This window comes from Lampetra planeri, chromosome 3 (assembly GCF_965212315.1).
Source record: "Lampetra planeri chromosome 3, kcLamPlan1.2.h2, whole genome shotgun sequence".
Classification (NCBI taxonomy): Eukaryota; Metazoa; Chordata; class Hyperoartia; order Petromyzontiformes; family Petromyzontidae; genus Lampetra; species Lampetra planeri.
This window is the reverse complement of record NC_136109.1, coordinates 19,832,929-19,858,120: the sequence shown is the minus strand read 5'-3', so window position 1 is coordinate 19,858,120 and position 25,192 is coordinate 19,832,929. Positions and strand designations below refer to the sequence as shown.

The 25,192-nt window shown below is 46.7% G+C and overlaps 1 protein-coding gene across 1 annotated transcript; it reads right to left on the bottom strand.

Annotated features, from left to right (window-relative positions):
- Positions 1–344: 344 nt before the first annotated feature.
- Positions 345–25,192, bottom strand: LOC144740126 (lysophosphatidic acid receptor 1-A-like). The gene is made up of 4 exons (XM_078623008.1): positions 24,964–25,192; positions 11,802–12,239; positions 9,334–9,979; positions 345–4,357 (listed from the first exon to the last, which is right to left on the bottom strand). The coding sequence occupies exons 2-4, from the start codon at positions 11,889–11,891 to the stop codon at positions 4,002–4,004; spliced, it is 1,092 nt and encodes a 363-aa protein (XP_078479134.1). The 5' UTR covers positions 11,892–12,239; positions 24,964–25,192; the 3' UTR covers positions 345–4,001.

Sequence of the window (25,192 nt, the reverse complement as noted above, 5' to 3'; positions counted from 1 at the left end):
GAATAAAGAAGCAAACCCTTTATTTTAAGGTAAATGAACCGTTCAACCAATTATTTGATCAATTCACATATTGCTACACACAAGCACTATTTGATTACATAAAAGTAAACATTTGCCCAGTCATCAATTATTTTAAATGGGGTTATAACATAAATGGAAGCCCATCATCTATCCCTGGACTCATAAAATTAGAAACAATCACCGCTTTGTAGTAAATCACCAGTGGGTATCACTACGGAGACACTGGGCCACCCCCACAATCGGAGTGAGGAATGTCCACCATGACAGGTCTCCAACAAAGACGCCCACCTTCCTATTGTTAAGTTGTGCAGAGGCGCTGACACTTTGTATTTGCCAAAAAAATCCTTTATTCAACCATTAATAACGACATCAGCTTCTCCAGCAGAAGACCAGGTCTCCGATGCCAAAGTGAAGTTGTGAAAATCTCTACACAAGGGTAACAGGTTAAATAACGAATACAGGGCCGAGTCCCTGAGCCTCTCAAAGATGTGATCCACAACACAAATCGCTCTTCTCTTGGAGCTACACAAAGCCACCGCATGTCCACCACACGAGTTGCAAGTTTCGCTGATAAGAACTTATTACTTTAAAGTGACTTTCAGGATCAGCCCAAGCGACGTGACCACAGCGCAACTGTCATTGTGTTTAAGATGTCACACGATCGCGTGATGGCAATGGCTCTAAAAATATCGCATTCATCGTCATTGTCAGCCTCCCCCCACGTGGGAATTTTCAAAATCGTGACCATCCACCTGGGCCACACGGTCTGTAGCCAGTGTGTAACGAAGAGATGATTAGAATCGATTGTGACATCTATGATACAAGCAAACAAGTATATTTGTTTAAACTCCAGCACTATTTGATGCTTAACTTCACCAAAATAGTGCACATGAGGATACATTTTTTACAATGTTTGAGAATCTATATACTAACGGTTATGTTGAGGCTGATGATGCCATGAACAAAACGTGGACAATCGAGGCATAAAAAACCCGCAGATTCTTGAATCGAATCGTGAACCTGAATCATGGCAATTCATCAAATTGCTCACGAAATTAATAGTCACGTGCCTTCAACGTCCGCACGTAACTACAAGAGAAGAGCCATTTGTATTTTGGGTTACATCTTCCTTGAATGGGCTCCTTATGAAAGTCCAGTCAAAAGTATTTGCACATACATATATATTTGCGCATGCATATACAATCAAACTATATTTGAACAGGTACACGCATACAAACAGACCTAAAATGTACATAAATACAGGGAAAACATACAAAACTAAACAATTTCATAAGCTGAACTATTTTTTGTTATATTACCAGGTAAGACTCACTGAGCTTTACAGCTCTTTTCATAAGCGACCTGGCCACAAAGGATATCTCAACAACAAAGTGGCTTATCGCGTGGAAATTGAATCAGCCAAATACTCGAAACGCTTGTTTGTAAATGTGGAGGGAAAAACCTGAGGACCCAGAGAAGAATCCATGCGACCATGGGGAGAACATGCAAACTCCAAATATACAGCAGGCGTCAGGGTTGGGATCAAACCCATGACCTCCTGTATACCAGGCGAGGTAGTTAACATCTCGCCACCGTGGCACCCCAAAAACAAAAACAGTGAAGCCCCCATTTTAGTCTCATAGACCACTGGGACAAGAAACTGCCGTTAACGAGCACATCTCAGTAAACATGAAATGTTGGTCCAATGTTGGCACGTGGTTAAAACCCATGGATCAATGTTGGCCCAAAGGTCCACGTTTACTGGAATATTAATACACACAGTATATATACACACACACATATCCTAACATTTACTCATGTACATAAAACACAAAACACAATGAACATATCCGTGAACACATGGACAGGCATGTACGTAAACATTACAAAGGGAATTATTTCCTGTACAGCAGCCGTATACACTGTTGCAGGAAGAGTTGTCAGCGAGCACACACACACAATAAGACTGGCATGGCAAGTTAGGGGGTGGTGCGGCCGACACCACGTCGATCTACATTTGTTTCACGAGTGCCTATGTTATGGTACCGGGTATAAACACAAGGCTGAGTCAACCCACATGAACACACTTGCACGTCCACACAAGCAGATCCAAGCACAAACGCAGACATGCAAGCACACAAATTTACTTATAAACAGGCACACACTAATATACATAAGAGATGTGCAAAAACTCGTAATCAGAGTCCACTATGCTGATATTTATGCATAGTCACCCATGTGCATTTGTGCCATTTATGGAACAAAGCCACGTGTTGCCATTCATTGCCACACGGGGGGCGCTGCAGTTATCATACAAAACACTCCTTAATGTGGTGGGTGGGTGTCGTTCAAATGTGATCAACTTTCCAGCACAAAAGGTGGAATTACGGCTACCAAATACGGATGGCAGCTTTCATGCCGTTTACAGGAATACCTGTGCGTGTGAAAGCATTGTCAGCAAGTGGGTTCAGCCATCTGTGGCGAAGCAGTGTCTTCGCGATAGCCCTGCACGATAGCAATGGTGTGAAGACCAAATGGACAATATATTTGGTGTTATTATTGTTAAAAAGCCAGAAGTAGTGTCAGAACCGACAACAGCAGCCATCCAAAGAAATATGGAAATGCAAAGCCGGAGTTCTACCATAATGGCATTTTCAGATTGGTTTCACAATGGCACAAGTGCATCAGTGCTGAGAAGTGCATGGGGAATGTCAACTTCTTGGCATAAATATGATTTGTCATGTGCATCTCGGATAACTTTTACACCTATCGATGAGATGAAACTGGTCGAGCATTTGCCGCATAACAAAAAGTCAATGCAAAACATTGGCCCAAAAACAATTGTCACCGATGGAACTCAATGTTATGTTGTGCGTGTGCGGAACTCAAACCTTGTCCATGTCTTTTATTTTAATTTCAATAAAGACACTTTCATAAATACTTTCCTTATGTCCCATATAGACTCTCACAACGACAAATATATTCATGGCACACGATGGTGAGGCGTGGCCTGTTTCCCCAGTGCTGATGTTTTCACACCACACCAGGTGCTCAGTTAAGGCAGAATTGACTTTGGCGAGGTTCAAGGCACATTCAGATACCACTCACCGGTATCCACCGGCAAGAATTGAACCCAGGTCACAGCACAATGTGCAGGCCACAGCAGTGCCACTCACTACGCACACTCACGCACATAAATCCATATACATGCACACACACGAGTCTCATCCATCTCCACACAAACTCTGTATTGATTTAAGTCTCACCCCAGGGTGGTGATGACACCCAGTGAAAGCTGAAACACAGTCCCTTCACATCAGGCAGCGATGCATGACTGCATATGTCACGCTGAAGAGTCACTATGGGAATGGTGTCATCAACCTGCACACAATGTAGCAGCGAGTGGCTGACCACAGCATGCTGATGAACTTCAATGAGAACGTCATATTATTTTAGTCAGGAAGTAGCAGGAGGATGACCAAGTAGTGTTAACGAACCCTTGTGGCCGTGAAGATGACACCCAGAGATGATGGAATGGTACAACCACAGCACAAGGCAGCAGCAGTGAGCGATCATCTTATACACACAATGCTCAAGGCAGCAAATGGCCATGTAGTGCTGATGAACCCCAATAAGGGCAGATGCTCTGTGTCTGTGAATCTGTCTGTTGAAAATGTGTCCCTCTATCTGTAAAAGTCTGTGTAACTGCCTGTCTTGTATGTTAATAGACGATTTGGGAATGGGTGAATAGGTGGGTCAACGTGCGAGCAGTTGAGAGAAAGGTCAAACAACCGAGTGTGGAGTGACGAGTTCAGCGAGTGGTCCAGTACGCGCAAGTGGTTCAACAAGTGGTTCAGTGAGTTAGTAAGCGAGTGGTCGAGTGAGCAGTCAAATTAAGTCACCGAGCAAAATGACCCGTTTGGACCAATCCATCAAATCGCAAATCAACCCTCTTCCTCACCCAAGCAAAAGGGACCGGTTCACGGCAGACCTCCACCACCGTCACCCCGTCTGCTGCCCTCCAGGTTTTCGTCATTGCGAGCCAGTTCCTCCCCCTTGTTCTCGTCGGCCTTGGGCCCGTTTTTCCGGAGGGACGTGATCTGCACCTCCTCCGAGTTGGTGGCGAGGTAGAGTGGCCGGCGGCAGCGCAGCACCTGCAGGAAGGTACTCTGCATCTCGTGGTCGCGCAGGGAGTAGATGATGGGGTTGACACCCGAGTTGAACTCGGCGAGCAGAAGGAAGAACTTCTCATAGACGTAGAGGTTGCAGCCCTTCTTGCACACGACGTCGAGCAGCAGCAGGACGAGGGCGGGCGTCCAGCAGATGACGAAGGCTCCTGTTGCGATGACAAAGACAAATTGGCCTTAACAGACTGCTGGGGCAAGTGCTGTTGGTGAACACCGATTATAACTGCTGCTCACTCCGAGAATGAGATTGAGATCCTGCTGCTGAACCTGAAGTTTGACACAGATGCAGCCAAACCATTAGAACCCTGCAAAAAAAAAACATCTGCCGATATATAGTGTCATCGAACATTCCACTACTCTACAACTCTCAATGAGTACTGAGATTGCTGTTAAGATGGTGAAGGAGCACCTGTAAATTTCGATTTAAAGCTTTCGTGACTGCAGGGATTCATCTTCTTGGTTCTTTCGGTAAAGTCACGTAGAAGGGAAGTAATAAAATAATAAAAATAAAACATAATAAAATAATTCTCACGACGTTTCGGCCACAACGCAAGCAGCCGTCCTCAGGTGAAGACCAGGTCTGTCGGAGAGACAGCGTTTTATTTTTATTATTTTATTACTTCCCTTCTACGTGACTTTACCGAAAGAACCAAGAAGATGAGCGCCTGTAATTTGAGCAGTGTGCTCGTGGTCAGCTCTGGTTTGGTGGCAGAGGCCTCACTCGAAATCCATTGGAGTAGCATTTTTCTTTAAACCAGCTGTGCTCTATGCGAGCGACAATAATATTCAGGTATTCTCAGCCACAACTACGCATTCTCTTCTCTCTGCTTGCGAAAGGTGAACCCCCCCCCTTTATCGGAACACATGGGCTGGCAAAAAAAACATCCAGGCCGTCCTGCCAATGACCCATCCTAGGTTTCTTCAGACTGTGTGGAGCAGCTCACAGATCCTTGAGAGATATGTGCAATTCAAGGTGGGGGGAGGGGGGTCATCTGCCAGCAGTGTGGGTGGCGCATCTGCCATTTAGCTCAACCAGTTAACCCATAACACCTGGGTGTTCCGTAACCTTCTTTTAGCAAGCCTTCACACCACTTCATGTGGCCTTACCTAGCTGTGGTAAAATCACCGCCAATTGCCAAAGAATGGTGATTGTTGTTGTGTGTACTGTATATGTTTTGATCTATGTATATGTAGAGGGAACAGTGGCTTGTGCACTGCACTATGAATCCAGAAACCTGTGTTTGATTACCAGCCATTGTGAGCTGACCTAAGTGATGAGTGATATCTAAACTGGTCCTGGGGCCCTCCTTAGCCATCCTACCCTGACCAGTGAGGTGAGGTCAAACAACCCCCATGGCTACCATGCCATAGTGAGGCATTCATCCAGCAGCGGATCAGCCAAGGGCTCTATGTTATTTTATTAACACTGAATAATGTACAGTATATATAGACATATCATTCAAATTTTCATGAGAAAAGACTTATGAATGGAAAACGTGTATGTATGTCCACATACTGTACATGCATGTGTGTCTAAGTGTGCATGTGTGTCTAAGTGTGCATGTGTGCGAGTGAGCGGATGAGTGTGTGTTTGTGCATCTGCGGTCAGATTTTGCTTCGGTACTTAATTCAGAGCAGATGGGTACAAAGACACGACCAACATTGCCGAGTTCCCACACATACTTCCATCCACACGCAGATCGCAGAGTCCATATGCACACACAAAGACAAAGATCTCCTCGCTTTAGGCTCAATAGACTGTTGGGGCAAGTGCTGTTAGGGTGCACCTATGAAGGTTGGCACAGCATACGAGGCGTTTGGTGGCCACCACGACACCCGGTCGCCGTTGTCTCTCAAGTGGCGATGTTTACACACTGCACCAGACACACATTTGAGACAGTCGACCAGGACTGGTTCAGATATTTGTCAATGGTGTTGGCCCCGAGCGGGAATTGAACTCGGGTCGCCGGGTTCGTAGTAATGCAGCACGCTAACCGCTAAACTCCTGCTTCCCCCACGCACACACATAACACTCCTCCCACCCTCGCACAAACACACGTGTTTGCGTGAGGGTGTGGGGAGCGGTAGTGTGTTGTTCAGCCTCACATTGTAATTGACATGAAATGCAAACACGTACAGTCTATTTTGTCAATCCACTGCAGGATTAGGGCCTCCCAACGCCTTGCGGGCCACGAGGGATATTTTACCATATTTCACCACGCTGGTCAATGTGGGTTGGTGAGAGTGGGGAGTGCAGAACAATGGATTTTTCTTCACTGCCCTCTGCTGCCTACAACGCCTACTGCATCGGTATTTTACACATGAAGGTCGCCCATCCAAGCACCGTCCAGGGTCAAGTCTGCTTAGCTTCCAAAAAGTCTTATGCAATTGGGCACTTTCCGGGTGATTCGGTCAGATGTGTTGTGTTCCCGTTATATCTATACCACCAAACTGAGATTCCACTGGTTCTGTCTTGGTATGCTTCTCCATCGAAATGGCCAATAAAGACGTTACAGTGTAGGGGCCAGAGGACATCTCTGGTGCAACTCCAAGGTGAACAGGAAATGGCTGCGATTTATGGGCCATGTAGAGTTTCAAGAAGAAAAGTTAAACATATTTGCAGCTTCATTTTGAAGGGGTCTGAAATAGAATATTATAGTTATAACTCGTCTTTTGCCCGCCCAAGGACGACGGGTGTATTGCAGTAAATCTGAAACTAGCAAGCGAAAAGCAGCCCGCGACGTGATACTCATTGCATCCATCCGTGTGCAATTTGTAAGGCCACGGTGACAGACCAATTTCATTTAAAAGTTATAATCCCTTGTTCCTCATGACGTCCTTTTTACTTCTATATGTCTCAATAGCGTGACGGAGATCGCGTGACGCGAGGGTTCTGCCTTTGTTGTGAGGGTTGTGAGTTGACGCCGAGGAGGGTGGAGGAGGTGCCTCGCCCCCCCATGTGGAGTGACGTCACCCGCTAATTACACTGTGTAACAATTTTATTTGTTCCTGGGTAGTAAGTGTTATTTCCTAATTGCTTATGCCTCAATAGTACAGAAAGTGGCTATTATTCCCCACAAACTTTTGTTTTGTGACCAGGACAGTGATATTTATTAATTTACTTATTTTCAATGAGAAAACGGGCGAATTTGTCTTTTCGTTCACATAAACTCAGAAAAAAAACATATGAATCACAATTTGCATGTATTTATACTAAAGTAATACGGGTCAGGATCGAATCCACGACCTCCTGGACACCAGGCAAGCTAGTTAACATCTCGCCACCATGGCCCCCAAACAGTCCGCGTAGGCTAGAGAGGATCTTCTTCTTTGTACCTCTGTGCGTGTGGACAGTGGCTGAAAATGAAGTGCTAGCCTCAAACATTGTGGAGTAATAACTCTGTTAAAACCCAGACACGTTTCAGCCTGGCTCTGACCAGTGCCAAGCCTTCGGACCTTGATCAGCGGTAACCATCTCAGAAGGAGTATTTTCATTATCACAGCACATTTAAGACTCACAGCCAATTGTGACCGAGTTAGTGACTTGGCGTACGGTCTATAGATGCTATAGAAGGGCTAGAAAGCCAACGTTTGGGTCAAATATAGTGAAGTCCATGCTGATAACTAGGAAAATAAAGAAGCAAATAAACATGCTTTAGAATGTGGGCCCATAAAACTTTAGGGGCCAGACGTTGATCGCCTTACTCAAAGAGCAGGGTCAGCCTCTGGCTCTAAGCATAAAACTAATTGCTTAACAGTATACAACCCTCCAAGCATTAGTGAACCAAGTAAGTTGCCTTCTTTGTAAGTGCGATGCAAAATTCTAAACATGGGAAAAGCCTGCTCCTGGTTACACATAAATACTTAGGTGCTTGTTACGAGCACTTTCCCGAACAGTCTGTCCAGGCTACTCGAGGGCATTTTGCCTTTGCTAGTGGACCAGAGCGTGCATGTTGTACATGTATATTTGAGGGTACATGCAAGTATTTGTGAGCATATGTTAAACGAAAAATATGTGCACACATCTTTGCTCAAGTACGATCTCTCTCCTGAAGCCTTCTCGAGGCTGGTTCGCAGACCTCGACAATGGCATTGAGCTTCTGAACATAGCATATGCAAGCATGTCCATTTGTATGTGTGCATGTAAGCTCTGTATGTCTGTGTACATTTGTGTAAAAACATAGTATACAGTGTATACATGCGTACATCCATGTACACATGCACGCACTTGCACACACATACATGCACGGTTAATATTGATTCTCTAAGCTCACGGTACACACATCAGATCATGTATGACCACCGATGATTTTCAATTCCTACAGGTCATCTGTCCATAATAGAGGTTTTTTGGGTTAGATCGCATACATATATAAATGTGTCGTTAAAACCCGCCACCACCCGACACAGCCAACTAGTAAGAGTTGTCAAGTAAACAGAACGTGGCCAATTCGTCACTCGTACAGCACACCCGGGTATGTTGGAGAGCCAAGCCACAACATTTACAATCTGAGTACGACGTTTCGCCAGTAATTACAACTTGCGTCATCAGGCGACAGCCATATTTGTGGAGAAGTCCACCTGTTTCGTTCCTTTATAGAGGCGGAGATGTGATGACCACGCTTCTGCGCTCTTGCCCCACGTGGTGGGGGGGAATTACTGAGGCATAATACATTATGCATCATGCAAGCCCTTTGAGCTTGTCCTTCCTGTCTGTTGTGCCTATTAAAATAGCCGTACCAACGGTAATCTGTAATGAGCACAGAGGTCATCTGTAATGAGCACACATGACCTCTGCAGCCACTAGAGGACGCTACAATTACCACAATGTAACAACTAAACAAACATTTCACAAAGTCATCACCTTGAATCACAAAAATTCAGCGAACGGCCCCGACATTGAATCGTTATACCTCTACTAAACATGAATTAGAATGAGAAGACTTATTTATACTGGAGGAATCCGATGGGCTACAAAGCTCTTTTTCACAGACGTCTAGTTGGTACATCTCACAAGGTGAAGCCCACCGAGCTGTTAGCTTATGTTGCAGAAGCGAGCCCGGCCACAATTGATAGCTGAACAAAGTGGTGGCCTATGTGGAAATCAACCGCCACCACCACTCACCGAGGATGATGGAGACCGTCTTCTGCAGGTTCATCGTCGTCTCCTTGTGCTTGCGCGGCAACGAGCTGTGCCGAGACATCCGCAGCGTCTGCTTTCGCACGTACACGTAGATGTGCACGTACAGCCCCACCATCACCACAAACACCACGAGGTTTGACGTCGCCCAGAAGATCAGGTAGCTGTCGCTGTACAGCGGCGCCATGTTCGAGCACGTTTTGATGTTGCAGATGCAGTTCCAGCCGAAGGAGGGCAGGGCGCCCATGAAGACGGAGATCACCCATATCATGGCGATCACGACCATCACGCGCCGCTTGCTCATCTTCGTGTGCAGCTGCATGCGAAAGATGGTCACGTGCCTCTCGATGGCGATGGCGAGCAGGTTGGCGACCGACGCCGTTAGGCTGGTGTCGAGCAGCGACTGGCGCAGCATCCAGGTCCGCACGGTGAGGTTGCGCGTGTTGGGCCCCGTGTTCGCGAGCAGGAAAATGTAGGCGATGCCCGCGAACAGGTCGGCCGCCGCCAGGTTCCCAAGCAGGTAGTAGATGGGCACGTGGAAGCGCTTGTTGACGTAGACGGCGGCGATGACGAGCCCGTTGGCGAAGAGGACGAGGGCCGAAACCAAGATGCCCAGCACCAGCGTCACCACCTGATGGCCGCAGCCGATCAGAGAGAGAGGGAAGTTATAACGACCGGAACGCAGTCGGCACTCTGCGAGCGAAGACGGTGCATGCAAGCGTTTGCCAAACATTTAAAGCTAAACGGCATCGGCGAACGGACCTCAATATAGTGAGATAATTGTTGCTAGATTGGGCCTTCCAGAGTCGTCAAAAAGGTAATTCGACGTTTACTAAGTATTGGACATAGTAAACATATCTGGGTTCCTTAATATTGCACCATGTCCTCATCCCAAAAAGGCGCTAGATAAGCCCACTTGTCGTTTTGGCAACATTTGGTTGCTAAGGATATCTGAACCAGTCCTAGCCCCTCCTCCCTTCACTATAATACCATGCTGACCAGCCTGGTGAAGTATGGTCAACCAAGCCCATGACCAACATGACATGGGGAGGCCTTCATCCAGCATTGGACTGGCAAAAAGGTTGTACATGTACACAATCACGATCATCCCTCCACGATTGATGAAAAAAATCTACATATTTGGACCACTTTGTGGGAAGTCCATTGGACAGACCCCCCCCCCCCCGCCATGGGGAATGTGAAATTTCCACTGCTAGCCCATGGCGCAAATAGAGGTGAAGAGACCCCCCCCAACTGCTCCGAAGGCAGACTCCCCGACTGCGACACTGTAATGAACCTGACAATGGTTTTCGTTACATACCACGCCTATTTAACACGTAGACTTTAGCGACCAATATTATTCATTTTTTTTAGTTAGATCACGTGACACAAATGCGTTAACCCATCACCACCCGACACAGATAATTATTACATAAAGTTTGTCACGGAAACAAAATGTGCCAATTAGTAACTACTTCAGCACATCGGCGTTGGGGAGTAAACCCACAACATTTACCATTTGAGTGCCGTGACGTTTCGCTCGTAATTACAATCGGCTTCATTAGGCAATTTTTCCGGAATTGTGACAAACCTTACAATGTCGGGTGGTGGTGGGTTATCGACACATTCATTTTTATGTGATCTAACCCAGAAAAAAAAACTTTATTATGAACATACCACTCCCCTAATCTGGCACTTTCAGGGAAAGGGCCACTCAGTCACGCAGAAATAATTCTGCCGTGCGAGTAGAGCAACCAGGAAAATGTTTCAGCGCCCGGCACACTACATCCACAACATCTAACGCCATGGCCGTGGCTACTAGTCAGTCGACTGCTCCAGGTTACCAGCAGCCAGTGACAATTTAACCCCAGGCTTTTGAGATTCCCAAACTTGCTAAGGCCGTGAAGTTCTCGAGACATGGCAGTACAGCAAGTGGGTTCTTGAAACAAGTCTGCGTGCACCTCGAGTGCTGTCCCATAGCGTGCGTGGGTTTTTCTTTAAGTTTTATTTGCCTGTGCGCAAAACACTCATTAAGGATGGAGAATTGCATTTACGTGCTCAGACTTGCTTTTATTAATCCACTGCTGGATGAGGGCCTCCCCATCCTGTGTGAGTCAAGGGGATTAGCGGACAATATTTCACCACACTAGTCAGTGTAGTTTGGTGACGTTTGGGAGCAGACGTTGGGAGCATAGTACAGTACAACAATGGATTTTGATACATGGTCCTTTGCTGACCACCGTGTTGCCCTGCAGCACCTGACAACAGCTGTCATGCATGCTAGTCCCTGGAGATGGGCAAAAACACATCGTTTTCTAGGTAGCATGCGAGGTTTTGGGTCCGACAGATTATTCTAGTACTGCCGCTGGTGATGATCAATATGATGATGATGATGATGTTACTGACAGAGATGAGTACGATTAATTGAGTCATGCCGATTAATCGGGGCTCACCTGAAGGGTGCCCCACTCGTGCGGGAGCTCCTTGTTGCTGTTGTTGTAGAAGAATTCGATGGAACCATTGTAGTGGCACATGTTTGACATCTTGCTTGCACACTCACACACTCACCAATCCACTCGCTCACCCACGCGCCCACTTACACACTAACCCACCTACTCTCCACTCGTTCACGTATTCTCCCTCGAGTCCACTCATCTACTTGCTCGCCATTTGCCCAACCTACTTGTCGACTTCCCCGATAACCTACCCACCTACCCACTTCTAAACTCGTGTGCCTACTCTTGTACCCGCTTTCTCACCCAGCCAGTTGTTCACTCACTCACCCTCCCACCCACTAGTTCATGCACCCAACCACTAGCCCACTCACACACGCTATCAGTCAGTCACTCAAACAGTTGCCCAGTCACCCACTCACTTGTACAATGTAGAACCTGCTCACGCCAGACACATGTGCAACATCACATTTACAAAATTATTATATATTTAACTTTTTACTCCGAATTAAATTCCAAATGCGCCACCAGCATTACAAATTGTCAAGAGACACAGCCGTGTTTGAGATCTCGCATAGTAAGAAGCATAACATTACATCATATCAGAGCATGACCTGGTCCTCTGTTTCCATTACTATTCAACAGTGGCCAAATTCCAGCTTGGAGAATGTAAAATATCAGTTTGACTCTTATGCGCTGAACATTAATTTGGGCAAGCAGGGGGGCAGGTGAGAAAGTGCTGCCTGCCACTGTGCAAAGGGATCTCAGATGTAGCCCTGCGATATTCACTTATGTGGGCCTTTCTCTAATGTGAAGGCTTTCGCTGCCATGTGATAGCACAATTGAGTTCCAATTGGAGGAAAATTACAACAAAAACATCCCATCTTTTGACCACATGGTTCAAGAAACAATCCATGCATCTATTAGCGTCATTTCCATCTGGTACAGATATAATGGGAGTCAATGGATGTCAGCGCACTCTGTTATGCATGTCGATGACCTGGTGATTAGGAAACAGGAGCGACCATACCGCTGAACCTGGATAGTCACAATGAGCTAAACTTACCAACAGCCCCACCAAAACAAAAGATTTGCCCAGATACTGTTTATGACAAGCTCTGGTTTGGCAGAAGATGTCTTGCTCCGAATCAGTAGAGCTCCATTATCTTTTTTATTGGCTGCGTAATACTGTCACTGTCACTCCACATGAAGCTCCAAGTGTTTTAGCCACGAAAATATCCCCTCGGTTCGCAAAACACGGACTTCTCCCTTACAAGAACACCTGGCTTGAAGCATTCAGGCTGGTCTGCCAACAACCCACCCTGGGTCTACCCAGGCTATATCAGAATATAAACTAAAATATACCTGAAAGATTTAGACACATTTCCAACAGTGGGCTCCTTGCCAAGGCAAACAATGTATTGGTTTGGTCATGTAGCCCACATGCCCAGCCACTGCATGCCCACACAGATTATGTTTGGCCAAATGGAGGTGGTTAAATGGGTGTGCGTCACAGGCTAGAGAATAGGGAAGGGCCGAATGTCGACTTGGAGAGGAGTTGTCTAGTACCAGCAGTGTCAAGATCGGCCTCTATGGAGGAGACTCATGATATATGCTTGGGCAGGGGAAGAAAGAGCAACACTCACGAGAACAAGCAGAGCGCCAGGAAAATAAAAGATAGCAAGTTGGCACAGCGGGGATCACAGATGGCACATCTGCCCAGTCATCTTAATAATTTAACAGGAACACACGAGTATGTCCTATGATCTCCTACCATTGGTCCTCTGGCACTTTGTGCGACTTCAAATCATATCTAGCCTGGCACAAATACAGTGGCGATTTCACTGCCAGTTAGTAGTAAATGTCGGATGTTGGTGTGTTGTCGTCATATGTTGTGTGTGTGCCTCGATATATTCGTTTGGAGAAGGGCAGTGTAGTGGTTAACGTATTGCGCAACGAAGCCAGTTACCCAAGTTTCATTCCCGCCCTCTCCCAACATCAGTGATGCATATCTAAACTGGTCCTCGGCTCCTCTAGGTAACCTCAGCCTAAAGTGAATACCTAGTGTGGTGTTTAAACATCGGCAATGAGAGAGACAAATATGGAGAGTGTGGTGCTTACCACACCGCACCCTCGTGTGCTATTCTGACCTTCATTAGGTGCTCGCAAACAGCACCTGCTTAAAAATACTTGCATGTATACATCTTGATGTCTGTATGTTCGTGCACGTGTCTGTGTGTATATGTTGGGGGTAAAGTAGTGGAGCAGCGGTTCGCTCACTGCGCTCTGAAACCCGGTGACCAGAGTTCGATTCTCGGCTTTGGCTAACATCAGCGGTTCTGGGCACACTCTTCCCTAAACCACACTGACCAGCATGGTGAAGTATGGTTAAACAACCCCCATGAGTGAAACAATGGGGGGACCTTCACGCAGGAGTGAATTTATAGGTCTGTAAAACATGTTTTTATGATTTATATGGATATGTGTGTATATGTGTGTGTGTAAGAGGGCAGAGTGGGGCGGAGGGAATTCAGGAATGCGGTCGGACAAGACAAGGCAACACACCTGAAGCACACCTGAAAAACACACGTCGAACACAATTCTAACACACATACAAATAAAATACAAAGATCCCCCATATAGCCTTAGTAGACTGTTGGGGCAAGTGCTGCTAGCAATCACCTATGAAGGCCGGCACAACACACAAGAGGTGGGTGGCAAACACCACGTGCGGCCACCTTTCTCTCCCTACTAGCAATGTTGACTCACAGCACCATGGACTCTTTTGAGGCTGAAGTCGACATAGGGAGTCGCAGGACAGATTCAGATAAATCGTCACTGGTGTCGGCCGTGAGCCAACACCAGTGACGATTACCCATCACACCCAGACACACAAAAGCACGCATACCAAAACACTCAAATGCACAGTACAGACGCATAACCAAACCCACGATTGGCACATAAATGTACCCCCTTAACACATACAAACACCCACCATTAACACACAGACACACTAACACAGATCTCGCAAAGAGCGCAAAGAATGAACACAAAAACACTAACGTCCACACACACACTCACCACAAACTCGTATGCACCTAGTGCACAACTTACACAAACCCACCTAAAATATACTTAACACACCCAGACAACACACACGCAGCATACAATGATAGACTGTCTACATGCACACACAACACACGCATATAACCAAACCTGCAAAGCTAAAGCATAGAGGCACACAGACACAGAGGTCCTCCTATACCAGGGGTCGGCAACCTACGGCTCCGGAGCCGCATGCGGCTCTTTACGGGCTGCTTCTTGACGATATGTACGTATGTACAGTATGTACTCAGATGCATTGCGGCTCTTGAAATACTGAATTTTGTACCGAATTGGAAAGAAATGGCTCTTCTTGTTATTTTGGTTGCCGACCCCTGTCCTATACCCTTATGTACACGGGGGCAAACGGAAGTTAGGGAGCACCTATCAGAATCAGAATATGTATTTATACCGGAGGAATCCAATGAGGAATAAAGCTCTTTTTCACAAATGTTCAGAAGGGGCGGGTAAGAACGTTACAACAACAAACAATACAAACACATGATAGGAGTACAAAGGACAAGCAAGGTAAACAAATCACCCAAACGCATACAAATAAAACTAAACCATCCCCATCCTACCAGGCAAACACCAGAGGCATTAACTTATTTTTCCAAAGCGACCTGGCCACAAATGATAGCTCAACAAAGTAGCTTATCATTTGGACATTAATAAGTACCAAAATAATCTAAACCGTGTAAACGCATATTTCTGAATGGAGAGGAAAAAATCGGAGGACCCGGAGAAAAAATCCACACGACCACAGGGAGAATATGCAAACACCAAATATACAGCAGCAGCAGGCGTCTGGGTGGGGATCGAACCCCCGGCCTCCTGCATACCGGACGAGGAAGATAACGTCACACCACTGTGGCGCCCCTTCAATCAATACATTATGTAAGTTCGTATTCTTGGTTCTTTCGGTAAAGTCACGTAGATAGAAAAAAAAGAACCAAGAATATGAATTCCTGCAGTCACGAAAGTTTTAAGCAAAAGAATATAAGTTCGACTTGCATCATCAATTCCCAAGCTTCGGAAAGGCAGCAAAACAACAGCAAAAACAGTCCCAGACCACACCAAGATAACACAGTCGCCCTTAATAAAAATTGGAAATTCAATTTGAACTCTCAATACATTTGTTAAAGGTTCAATTTATAAATGCCATTGGCAAATGTGACACTAATCTTCTGCGTCCGAATATTGTGAAGTGAGGAAACAAGCTTGTTCCAAAACGTTGGTGCTGCAATGCCAAAGCGTTTGTCAACTCTTCCAATTCGTGTTCTTTGGATAGTTAAAAGGTCGCCACTGCACACGATCTGGTTGGGGGTGGTGTGGCCATCACCACAGCCGGCAAAATTTCACTCCCATTTGGAGATGTTGCCATACCACCACCACCACACTGAGTACTAATTTAAGGCAGAATAAACCGATTTAAAGGCTTTGGACCAGATATGAAGCTCCGTGGAAATGGTGTTAGCCATGGCCTCTGAATTACACCTAGGTTACAGAGTTTGAAGCACAGTGCAACAATAAATGCACAACCACTCCCACATACATACAGAACTCCCCTTTATCCACAGCCCTATTACCCGCGACTCCTATTATCCTCGGAAACTGTTAAAATCCGCTTAAAACTCATTTTGCCCGCAACCCATTTTCTTCTTTTTATCCGTGATATTTTACCCCGCAGATAAGAGTAACAGGACCGGCGATATTGGTCCCTCGTATCAATGTGGATAAGAAAGAGTTCTATATAAAGACACAATAGACAAATATCCCATGTACAGGTCATCCCTCTATTTACGAACGTTCGGTTTGACCAATCATGGACACTTTTCCATAGACGAAATTAAATTTCTGCGTGAAAGAAATTTCACTACGGCCACACGCGCCACGAGGTTAAACAAAGTGCCACCCCGGGAGGGTGCGTCGTCACCCATCCGCGACAGAGTCACGGTGTTGCTGCAGTGCAACAGCAACGCCTCCATAGTGGCGTAGTAAAGACGCAAGCTCAGGAGGTACGGCAATCGGTCAGGTGGGGCCCCAATATTTGAGTCGTCTCGCACGGTCGCACCTAGGCTATTGTATCACGGCTCCTCTCGCCAAATCACATCGTTACGCTCACGATCTCGAAGATTTAGCGCTGTGGGGGCACTCCGTTTTAGATAGGTTTTTGTTCTTTTACACTGTTGTTGAAAAAATCTCTCTAATGGTGGTTGTCAAGGAGGGACCCAACTCGTAGCATTGGCTACCTGGGGACGAGGGGGCAACCCCTGCCAATGGCGGAGCCAGGGTTTTCAGGTAGGGGGGGCAACCCCTCCAGCAATGAAAAATGATAGAGGAGTTGTTAGTAAGTGAGGACTTGTCCCTTGCTTTTTATTCGACGGGTGTGCGGCGATGGCTCAGCCATCGATCGAGGGTTGAATTCGAACCGTGTTGTGTGATCGGCGTCGCGCTCGCTGAAGGTGTTGATGCCTTCAGGGAAGTCGTGTGCTGTATACGCAACTGCACACAATTCTGCGAGTCACTTATAACCGCTTTGCCGGTACCTATTGCCAATTATGGACTCGGACTATTGTCCTATCATCTCATAGAGTCGCTGGCACATACTAATATGCTACAGAGTAACAGTGGCGGTCAAAAAATGCCGATTTATTACTAATACACCCCAATGATCCGATCGAAATTAGGGATTTCGATCAGATCATTGGGGGGGCATGTGCCATCCCTCCCCCACTCCGCCAGTGACCAATGCCCCCACGCAAGTTATGCTAACTGCCTCCACATCACCTTTCCATTAAATATTTTTTTTTTCAATACATTATTATTCAATAGTTTTAAATATTTACGTTATTTATTATTATTTTGGATTGTGAAAAGTGACATAGGTGAATATTTTTAGATTAGGAGTAGAGTTGGAACGATTGTCCGAAATTCATCCCAATTTCTGTTTTTATTCTTTTTTTATTCATAAGAAAAGCCATTCCTATTTACGACATTTCGTTTTACACGTGTTTTTTGAAAGACGCATCCTTTCGTAAATCGAGGGATACCTGAACTGTTAATGACTTTCACAGACTTTTGGGGCGAGTTCTGTGAGCGAACAGACGGTGTGATCAGAAAACACTCCTAGACACTTTTGTCTCCCCAGTGCTCATTTACACATTGCAACCGGGACTCATTTAAGGCTCATCTCGGGAAATTCAGGACCATTTCAAATATTCATACAAAGACAAAGATCCCCCCCTGCCCCCCATAGCCTTAACAGACTTGTGGAGTGCTGTGAGCGAGGACTTATGAAGACCACCAAGACACACGATGGGAAGGGGGGTGCGTGGGCAGCACCATGTCCCGCCGCCTTTGTCTCCCTAAGTGGCGATGGCTTACGCACCACCGCAACAGGTACTCGTATGAGGTTGAGTCAACCCAGAGGCAGCCCCTGACCGGTTCAGATTATAATCGACAATCACCACGAGTGTTGGTCGTGAGCGGGTCGTCGGGTTTGTAGAACAGTGCGCTGTCAATCGCAGACATTCACACAATATAGCCACGGTGCAGCCCATGCACTGGTACCGCCCACCCCGCAGGGCACCACATCCACTAAACAACCCCCACTGAGCGGTGTGCTGCTCATTGCACAAGGGGGGGCAACTCCATACATGTCACGTGTATACGCAGTGCAACCACAAACGCCAAACCTCAGCTATAATCGCAACACTAACCCCACAAGACTAGCCCTACCCTGAACACACACCCTGCGCAAACACCAACTCCCCTCTGAACCATAATCTTATCTTGAACCGGGCTATCAGATTATTTAAGTGATCACTTGGCTCTACCATTGTTCGGGCTTAATTGCTCGATAAATCAGATAGTGCGAAAACAGATAAGAAAAAAGTTTCACCCGATCTCCCAAGCTTTGTCTTTGGAACGGGAGGTGACGAGCAGCACTTGGCGAGGTCAATGACAATTGCCGTGCCTAACTGGGCATGGTTTGTAGGGGGCTCGAGCAATCGACCACACAACAACGTGATTAGATTTGTAATCTCCAGTTGATCAATCGACTTATGCGACTAATTGTCGCGGCAGTAACCCAAACAACACCAACGTGACCCAAACCCGAGCTACAATCAGTATTCTAACCCCGGCTGTTACATTCTCACACGAGTATGGGTCCTAACCCTACCTCCGATCGCCAATCTTCACTCCCCAAACACAAATTCTGGCCCCATCATCAACACGGAGCATAACCCATTAACAAGTCCTCACTCACAACTCTAACCGTTCCACTAACCCTAGCACCAGTCATAGTTCCCATCTTCGCCCGAACACAAATGATAGCCCTAGCCGCATCTAACAACAAAACCTTATTGAACTCTTACTAAAACACTATCCCCAACATCGTTGACAGTACTAGTACTAACTAGCATTAAATCCTAGTGCCATCACGAGCGTGGCAGCGTGCCCATGATAGGGCCACCTGACGGCATCTCATGGAGACTGCTATTCTCCAGCCAGGGGGCAAGTGACCCATGTGACTCGTCCTAATGCTGGCTGAACACTAACCACAGCACATGGAATCAGAATATTTATTTATCCGAGATAAATTGGATGAGCTACGAAGCACCGTCACAAATGTCCAGATGTTTTTAAACTCAACCCTTACTGGAGCTCTAAAGTGAACCACAACCCGGTCTTCAAAATCCTACACTGTACTAGTCTCAAGTCCTATATCCGATGTCACCATTAACCCTAACTCTTGCACTAACACGAGCCCTTATACGAGCTAAAAAAACTAACCCATGATGCTAGCCCTAATATTCACCATAATAATAACTGTAACCTTACTAATTATACCCTGGACCATGGCAGTGTTAAGTCCAGATAACATCTAATCACCTCCTCCGTGCAGAGGCTACGTCTCTGTTGGGATCGTAACCCACCACGTACCGTTAAACCAATCTCATTTCCTCTCCACGGCACCAGTAACAACATAACTCTTGACATCTGACCGCTTAATCTGAGCCACCAGAGTTAACCGGCCCAGCCCCACGTAACCACAGTGCAGACTGTGCCAAAACACACGCTTCTGTACAGGTAGAGTTTCGGTTTGTCAGGCGTACGTCTCATCTTTGACGTCATTGCAAAGGACACTCAGCATAATAGTTCACTCGTAACCTGTCTCTAGGCCCACTCAGAACCAAGTTTCCCCGTCTCTTGGTCCACTCAGTATGTGCCAGGTTTCCACGTCTCTCAGTCCAAGCTCCAGGTTTCCTTTTGTCAGTCGACTTCCGTGTCAGTTAATGGTGTTATCGACCACACTTTGCCACACTAAATAAATTAGCAGAAAATATATCTCTCCATATAGCAAATAAAAGTACTTACACTTCCCGTAGAACACAATGCCTCGTGGCAAGCATAGCTTCAGAGCAGCATTGGTTCAACACAAGCAAACTCTGGACCGGTTATGTCAGTATCTCATCAGCAGCCAGGCTTGCTTAACAAATGCTGGATATTACTGTATAGTATAGACAAGGCCCACCTCTTTATGATATGGAACCAAGACGTATATAGAAGCTAATTTAAAGAAGAGAACTGCAAGCGAGAGAATGCACGCGTCTTGAAATGGGGTTCAAGCACTGCCGTTGTCTCCGGATTGTGAACAACATTGGGCAAGGCATTCCACAGACAGGAGGAGCAGAACAGAAGGGACGGCCACCAATTATGCGGAGGAGCCACATCCGGTAAAATGCGCAGAGCTCATGCCATAAAAAAACGAAGCCTTTGGGATGGCGACTCATATGGGGTTAGTAAATCAGGGAGATCAGAATCAGAATATTTATTTTTACTGGAAGAATCCGATGAGCTATAACGCTGTTTTCCACAGATGTCCAATAGGGACGGGCTAAAATGTCCAATAGGGGCACGTCAGATAACTTGGTCGTCCATATTTGAGAGCCTTATATGTCAGGAGAATTTTAAACTCCACTCTGAACTTTACAGGAAGCTAATGAAGAGGGGCAAAGACCAGACTATTATGTTCACAAGCTGGAACTCTTGAAGATATTCTGGCGGCCAAGTTCTGAACATTTTGCAGTTTATCCAGGACTTGGGCAGAGGAACCAAACAGAACGGCATTGCAATAATTGTTGTTGGACAGCTGTGAAAGAGAGCTTTATACCGCATCAGATTCCACCAGTATAAATGCATATTCTTACTCGTTGGTTATTTCGAACATATTCACGTCATTACTATTAACTCAGCTGTTAACACAGCCTACCCTGTCATAATGTGAAAAAGTAAATCACTTCTGCAGTTGGCACAATATTCCAACAACGTACACTGGTAGCAATGGCATCTGGAGGTATTCTGAGAAAAAAAAACACATCGGTGATCATTACACAACAGATTCCATAGGTTCTGCAAAAAATATATAAACTGTCCAATCATAAATAATCCTCACCAAATCCTTCTAAAAATGTCATTTAAAAGGATTCACTGCTGACATTGATAATTGAGCATAGGTCTTGGTGTCTGCATGGTAATCTTAATTAATATCCATTTGCCCCCTAAAAATGTAAAGGACAGAAATACACCATCAGTTACGACACAGGTGATTGTATCAGGCAAGGGAACTTAGCCTGGGCTTTCGCTGAAAAAAAAATGTGTGAAGACCGCCAAGATTTCATATAGCTTGGAAATCTTTAATGATTTACAAATATATGTAAATGCCCAATCAAATTACTTGAGAAAGGAAACCGACTGTCAAAATAGCACCCATGAAAGTATTGGCTGGTGATCCCATTTAGTAAAAAGGAACGCACTTTTATTTCAATCAGTCTTGCAGTTCACGGCAATGATGCAGTGGGTGAGAAGAACAGGTTGATACCATCTTGAAGTGGGGAATTCCGCCATTGCCTGGAGAGGTCTTGCCTCATCATCCTTTCCTCTGCCCACACGTGAACCCAAGGTGTACGATATTTAACACGGTGTCGAGATGTTAACTACCTCGCCTGATATACAGGAGTTGTGGGTTCGATCCCGATCCTGACCCCGACGCCTATATATTTAGAGTTTGCATGTTCTCTTCGTGGTGGCATGGATTTATGTCTGGGTCCTCCGGTTTTCCCTCCACATTTAGAAACATGCGTTTAAAGTATTTAACTGCTGCCATCAATTTCCACGTGATAAGCCACTTCATTGAGCTATCATTCGTAGCCAGATTGCTTCTTAAAAGAGCTAAATATGCCAGTAGGTCTTACCAGTTAAAATCTTTCAGTCTTCAGGCAGCAAAGAAATGTTCTTCGAGTAACAATTCAAGCCGGAACAGACCACGAGGGTTGTTGTGTGACCATAATCACGGCTAACCCCATTTCGTTTCCCCAGTGCTGATGTTACACTACACCAGGTACTCATTTAAAGCGGAGTCGACCGAGGCGAGGAACCAGGACAGGTTCTGATGTTGGCCATAGCAGGGAATTCGATCTAAGGTCAGCGTGTTTTCAGCACCACCGCCACTGCCCGTGTCATTGCATATACATGCACTCGTATGCAGACAAACATTCAGTCATGCATATAGTAACATGTCAGATATACACGCAGACATATATACTTCATATACACATGCCTATACTGTACTCACAAAACTATATCCACGACACACACACAAATAAAACGTCAAAGTGATATCTGTTTCCAGCGGTGGAAAATCTACATTGCTATGGTGGGGTGTGAGTCTATATATGAAAACCACCTCCACACAAATTGGTACACACTTTATACTGGCATACAGTAATGGGCCGAGTCAACTAGGAAATAAAATTGCGACCATTTACCGTAGATTACAATCAACTCGCTCTATGGTGAGTTACCAGGCCGATTAAGTAAGTGCGTTTTTACTACCGAGTCCATGATTCGTTTTCGGAAGTCCTACAACCACGTTTTATTGTCAGAGGGGCGATGATTGCTATGCAAATACAAATTTGCGTCAATTGTGGGGGTTAATTGTCTTACATTTCGCCAATTTTGACACGGATGCCGGCACAGTGGCCGACACGTGGAGAAGCCCCTTGCGATAGGTCACGTCACCAAAGACAAAGATCCCCCGTGTAGCCTGTAACGGACTGTTGGGGCAAGTGCTGTTAGCGAGTAGCAACACGAGGAGGTGGGTGGCCAGCACCGTGCCCGGCCGCCTTTGTCTCCCCAGTGGCGATGTTTTTACACAGCGAACCAGGTACTCATTTGGATGCCGAATCGTAAAACACCAGTTACACATCGTCTCACTCATAACGTAATAAAACACATGTACACAAGTATGTGTATCTAAATTACATATCCTGTACTGTAGTCAGACAAGCAACACATAAAAACTAACACATACAATACAAAGACAATCCAACACAACACACACACATACAAACACACACAGTACTAGCATAGCTTCTTGGTTCTTTCGGTAAAGTCACGTAGAAGGGAAGTAATAAAATAATAAAAATAAAACATAAAATTCTCACGACGTTTCGGCCACAACGCAAGCAGCCGTCCTCAGGTGAAGACCAGGTCTGTCGGGGAGACAGCGTCTGAATGAGGACGGCTGCTTGCGTTGTGGCCGAAACGTCGTGATAATTATTTTATTATGTTTTATTTTTATTATTTTATTACTTCCCTTCTACGTGACTTTACCGAAAGAACCAAGAAGATGAATCCCTGCAGTCACGAAAGCTTTAAATCGAAAAGTACTAGCATAGACAAACATATACGGAACTCGCATACACTTTTGGTGTAAACATGAACAAAAGCACAATACAGACACGGTGCACATAAGGAAGCTGGTTACATAATAAGAGATTTACAATTTTACGCTACCATCGCAGAAATTCACCATCACAGACTGCGTCTCACACACACACACCAACTCACATCACAAACATACCCCCATCACACCCCATGTAGCTCACACCACCCCATGTAACTCGCACATACCGTGACACAATCATACAACACAATCATACACAATCTCTCACAGCAGAACATGCCAGAACACACACAAAGACAAAGCCACTCCGTATAGCCTTTACCAACTCTTTGGGGCAAGTGCTGTTAGCGAGTAGCAGCACCTATGAAGACCGTCACGGCACACGAGGGAGGGGGGGGTGGTGGGTGACCATCACCACGCCCGGCCGCCTTTGTCTCCCCAGTGGCGATGTTTACTACACACAGCACCACGGTCATCGTTTGAGGCTGAGTCGACCCGAGGTTGGAGGTCCAGAACCGGGTTGGGGTAATGGTCACCGGCGTCGGCCCTGAGCAGGGATGGAACTAAACCCAAGACACCGATGGAACTCGGGTGACCGGGTTCGTGGTGGTGGTGGGGGGGGGGGGGCAACGCGTGGGTGACCGGGTTCGTGGTGGTGGTGGGGGGCAACGAGTGGGTGACCGGGTTCATGGTGGTGGTGGTGGGGGGGGGGGCAACGAGTGGGTGACCGGGTTCGTGGTGGGTGGTGGGGGGGGGGCAACGAGGTGGGTGACCGGGGTTCATGGTGGTGGTGGGGGCAACGAGTGGGTGGGCCGGGTTCGTGGGTGGTGGGGGGCAACCAGTGGGGTGACCGGGTTCGTGGTGGGTGGGTGGGTGGGGGCAACGAGTGGGTGGCCGGGTTCGTGTGGTGGTGGTGGGGGGGGGGCAAACGCGTGGGGTGACCGGGTTCATGGTGGTGGTGGGGGCAACGAGTGGGTGGCCGGGTTCTGGTGGTGGTGGGGTGGGGGGGGGCAACGCGTGGGGTGACCGGGTTCATGGTGGTGGTGGGGGCGAGTGGGGTGGCCGGGTTCGTGGTGGTGGTGGGGCAACGCCAGTGACTCACACAACAAAACCCTCGCACGAAATACCCCAGCGAGCATTAACACAACAACACAAAATGTCCTCGACTCGGACCGAGGTTAGCAACGCAATGTAAAGACTCGGGGGGGGGGGGGGGTGGCGGTGTTTCTCCCGCGGGATCCAGGGCGCCGTGGCCCCCGCTGCGTCACCCGCCAGGTACGGGGGGGGGGGGGTCCCTCCTCTCACCTGTACAGGGCGGCAGCCTTCCTCCTCGTCCTCGACGATTACCTCCGTGCGTCGTCGCTATGTGGAGGCGGCGAACACAAACTCCGCGGTCATTTCTCCCCGGTGTTCTTCTTCTATGGCTGTGTTCTCTTCTGTCTTGAGAGCGCGAGAAGAGAGCGAGAACTCGCGGTGTCCGCTCGCTTCGAGCTGCCCCCTTCGCCCTGACGCGCCACTCCCCACGGCGCCTCTC

Coding starts and splice junctions, on each gene's coding strand:
- LOC144740126 (XM_078623008.1), bottom strand. CDS start 11,891: ATGTCAAACATGTGCCACTACAATGGTTCCATCGAATTCTTCTACAAC. Junction 9,980..11,801: donor ACGAGTGGGGCACCCTTCAG/GTGAGCCCCGAT, acceptor TGCGGCCATCAG/GTGGTGACGCTGGTGCTGGG. Junction 4,358..9,333: donor GACGGTCTCCATCATCCTCG/GTGAGTGGTGGT, acceptor TCATCGCAACAG/GAGCCTTCGTCATCTGCTGG.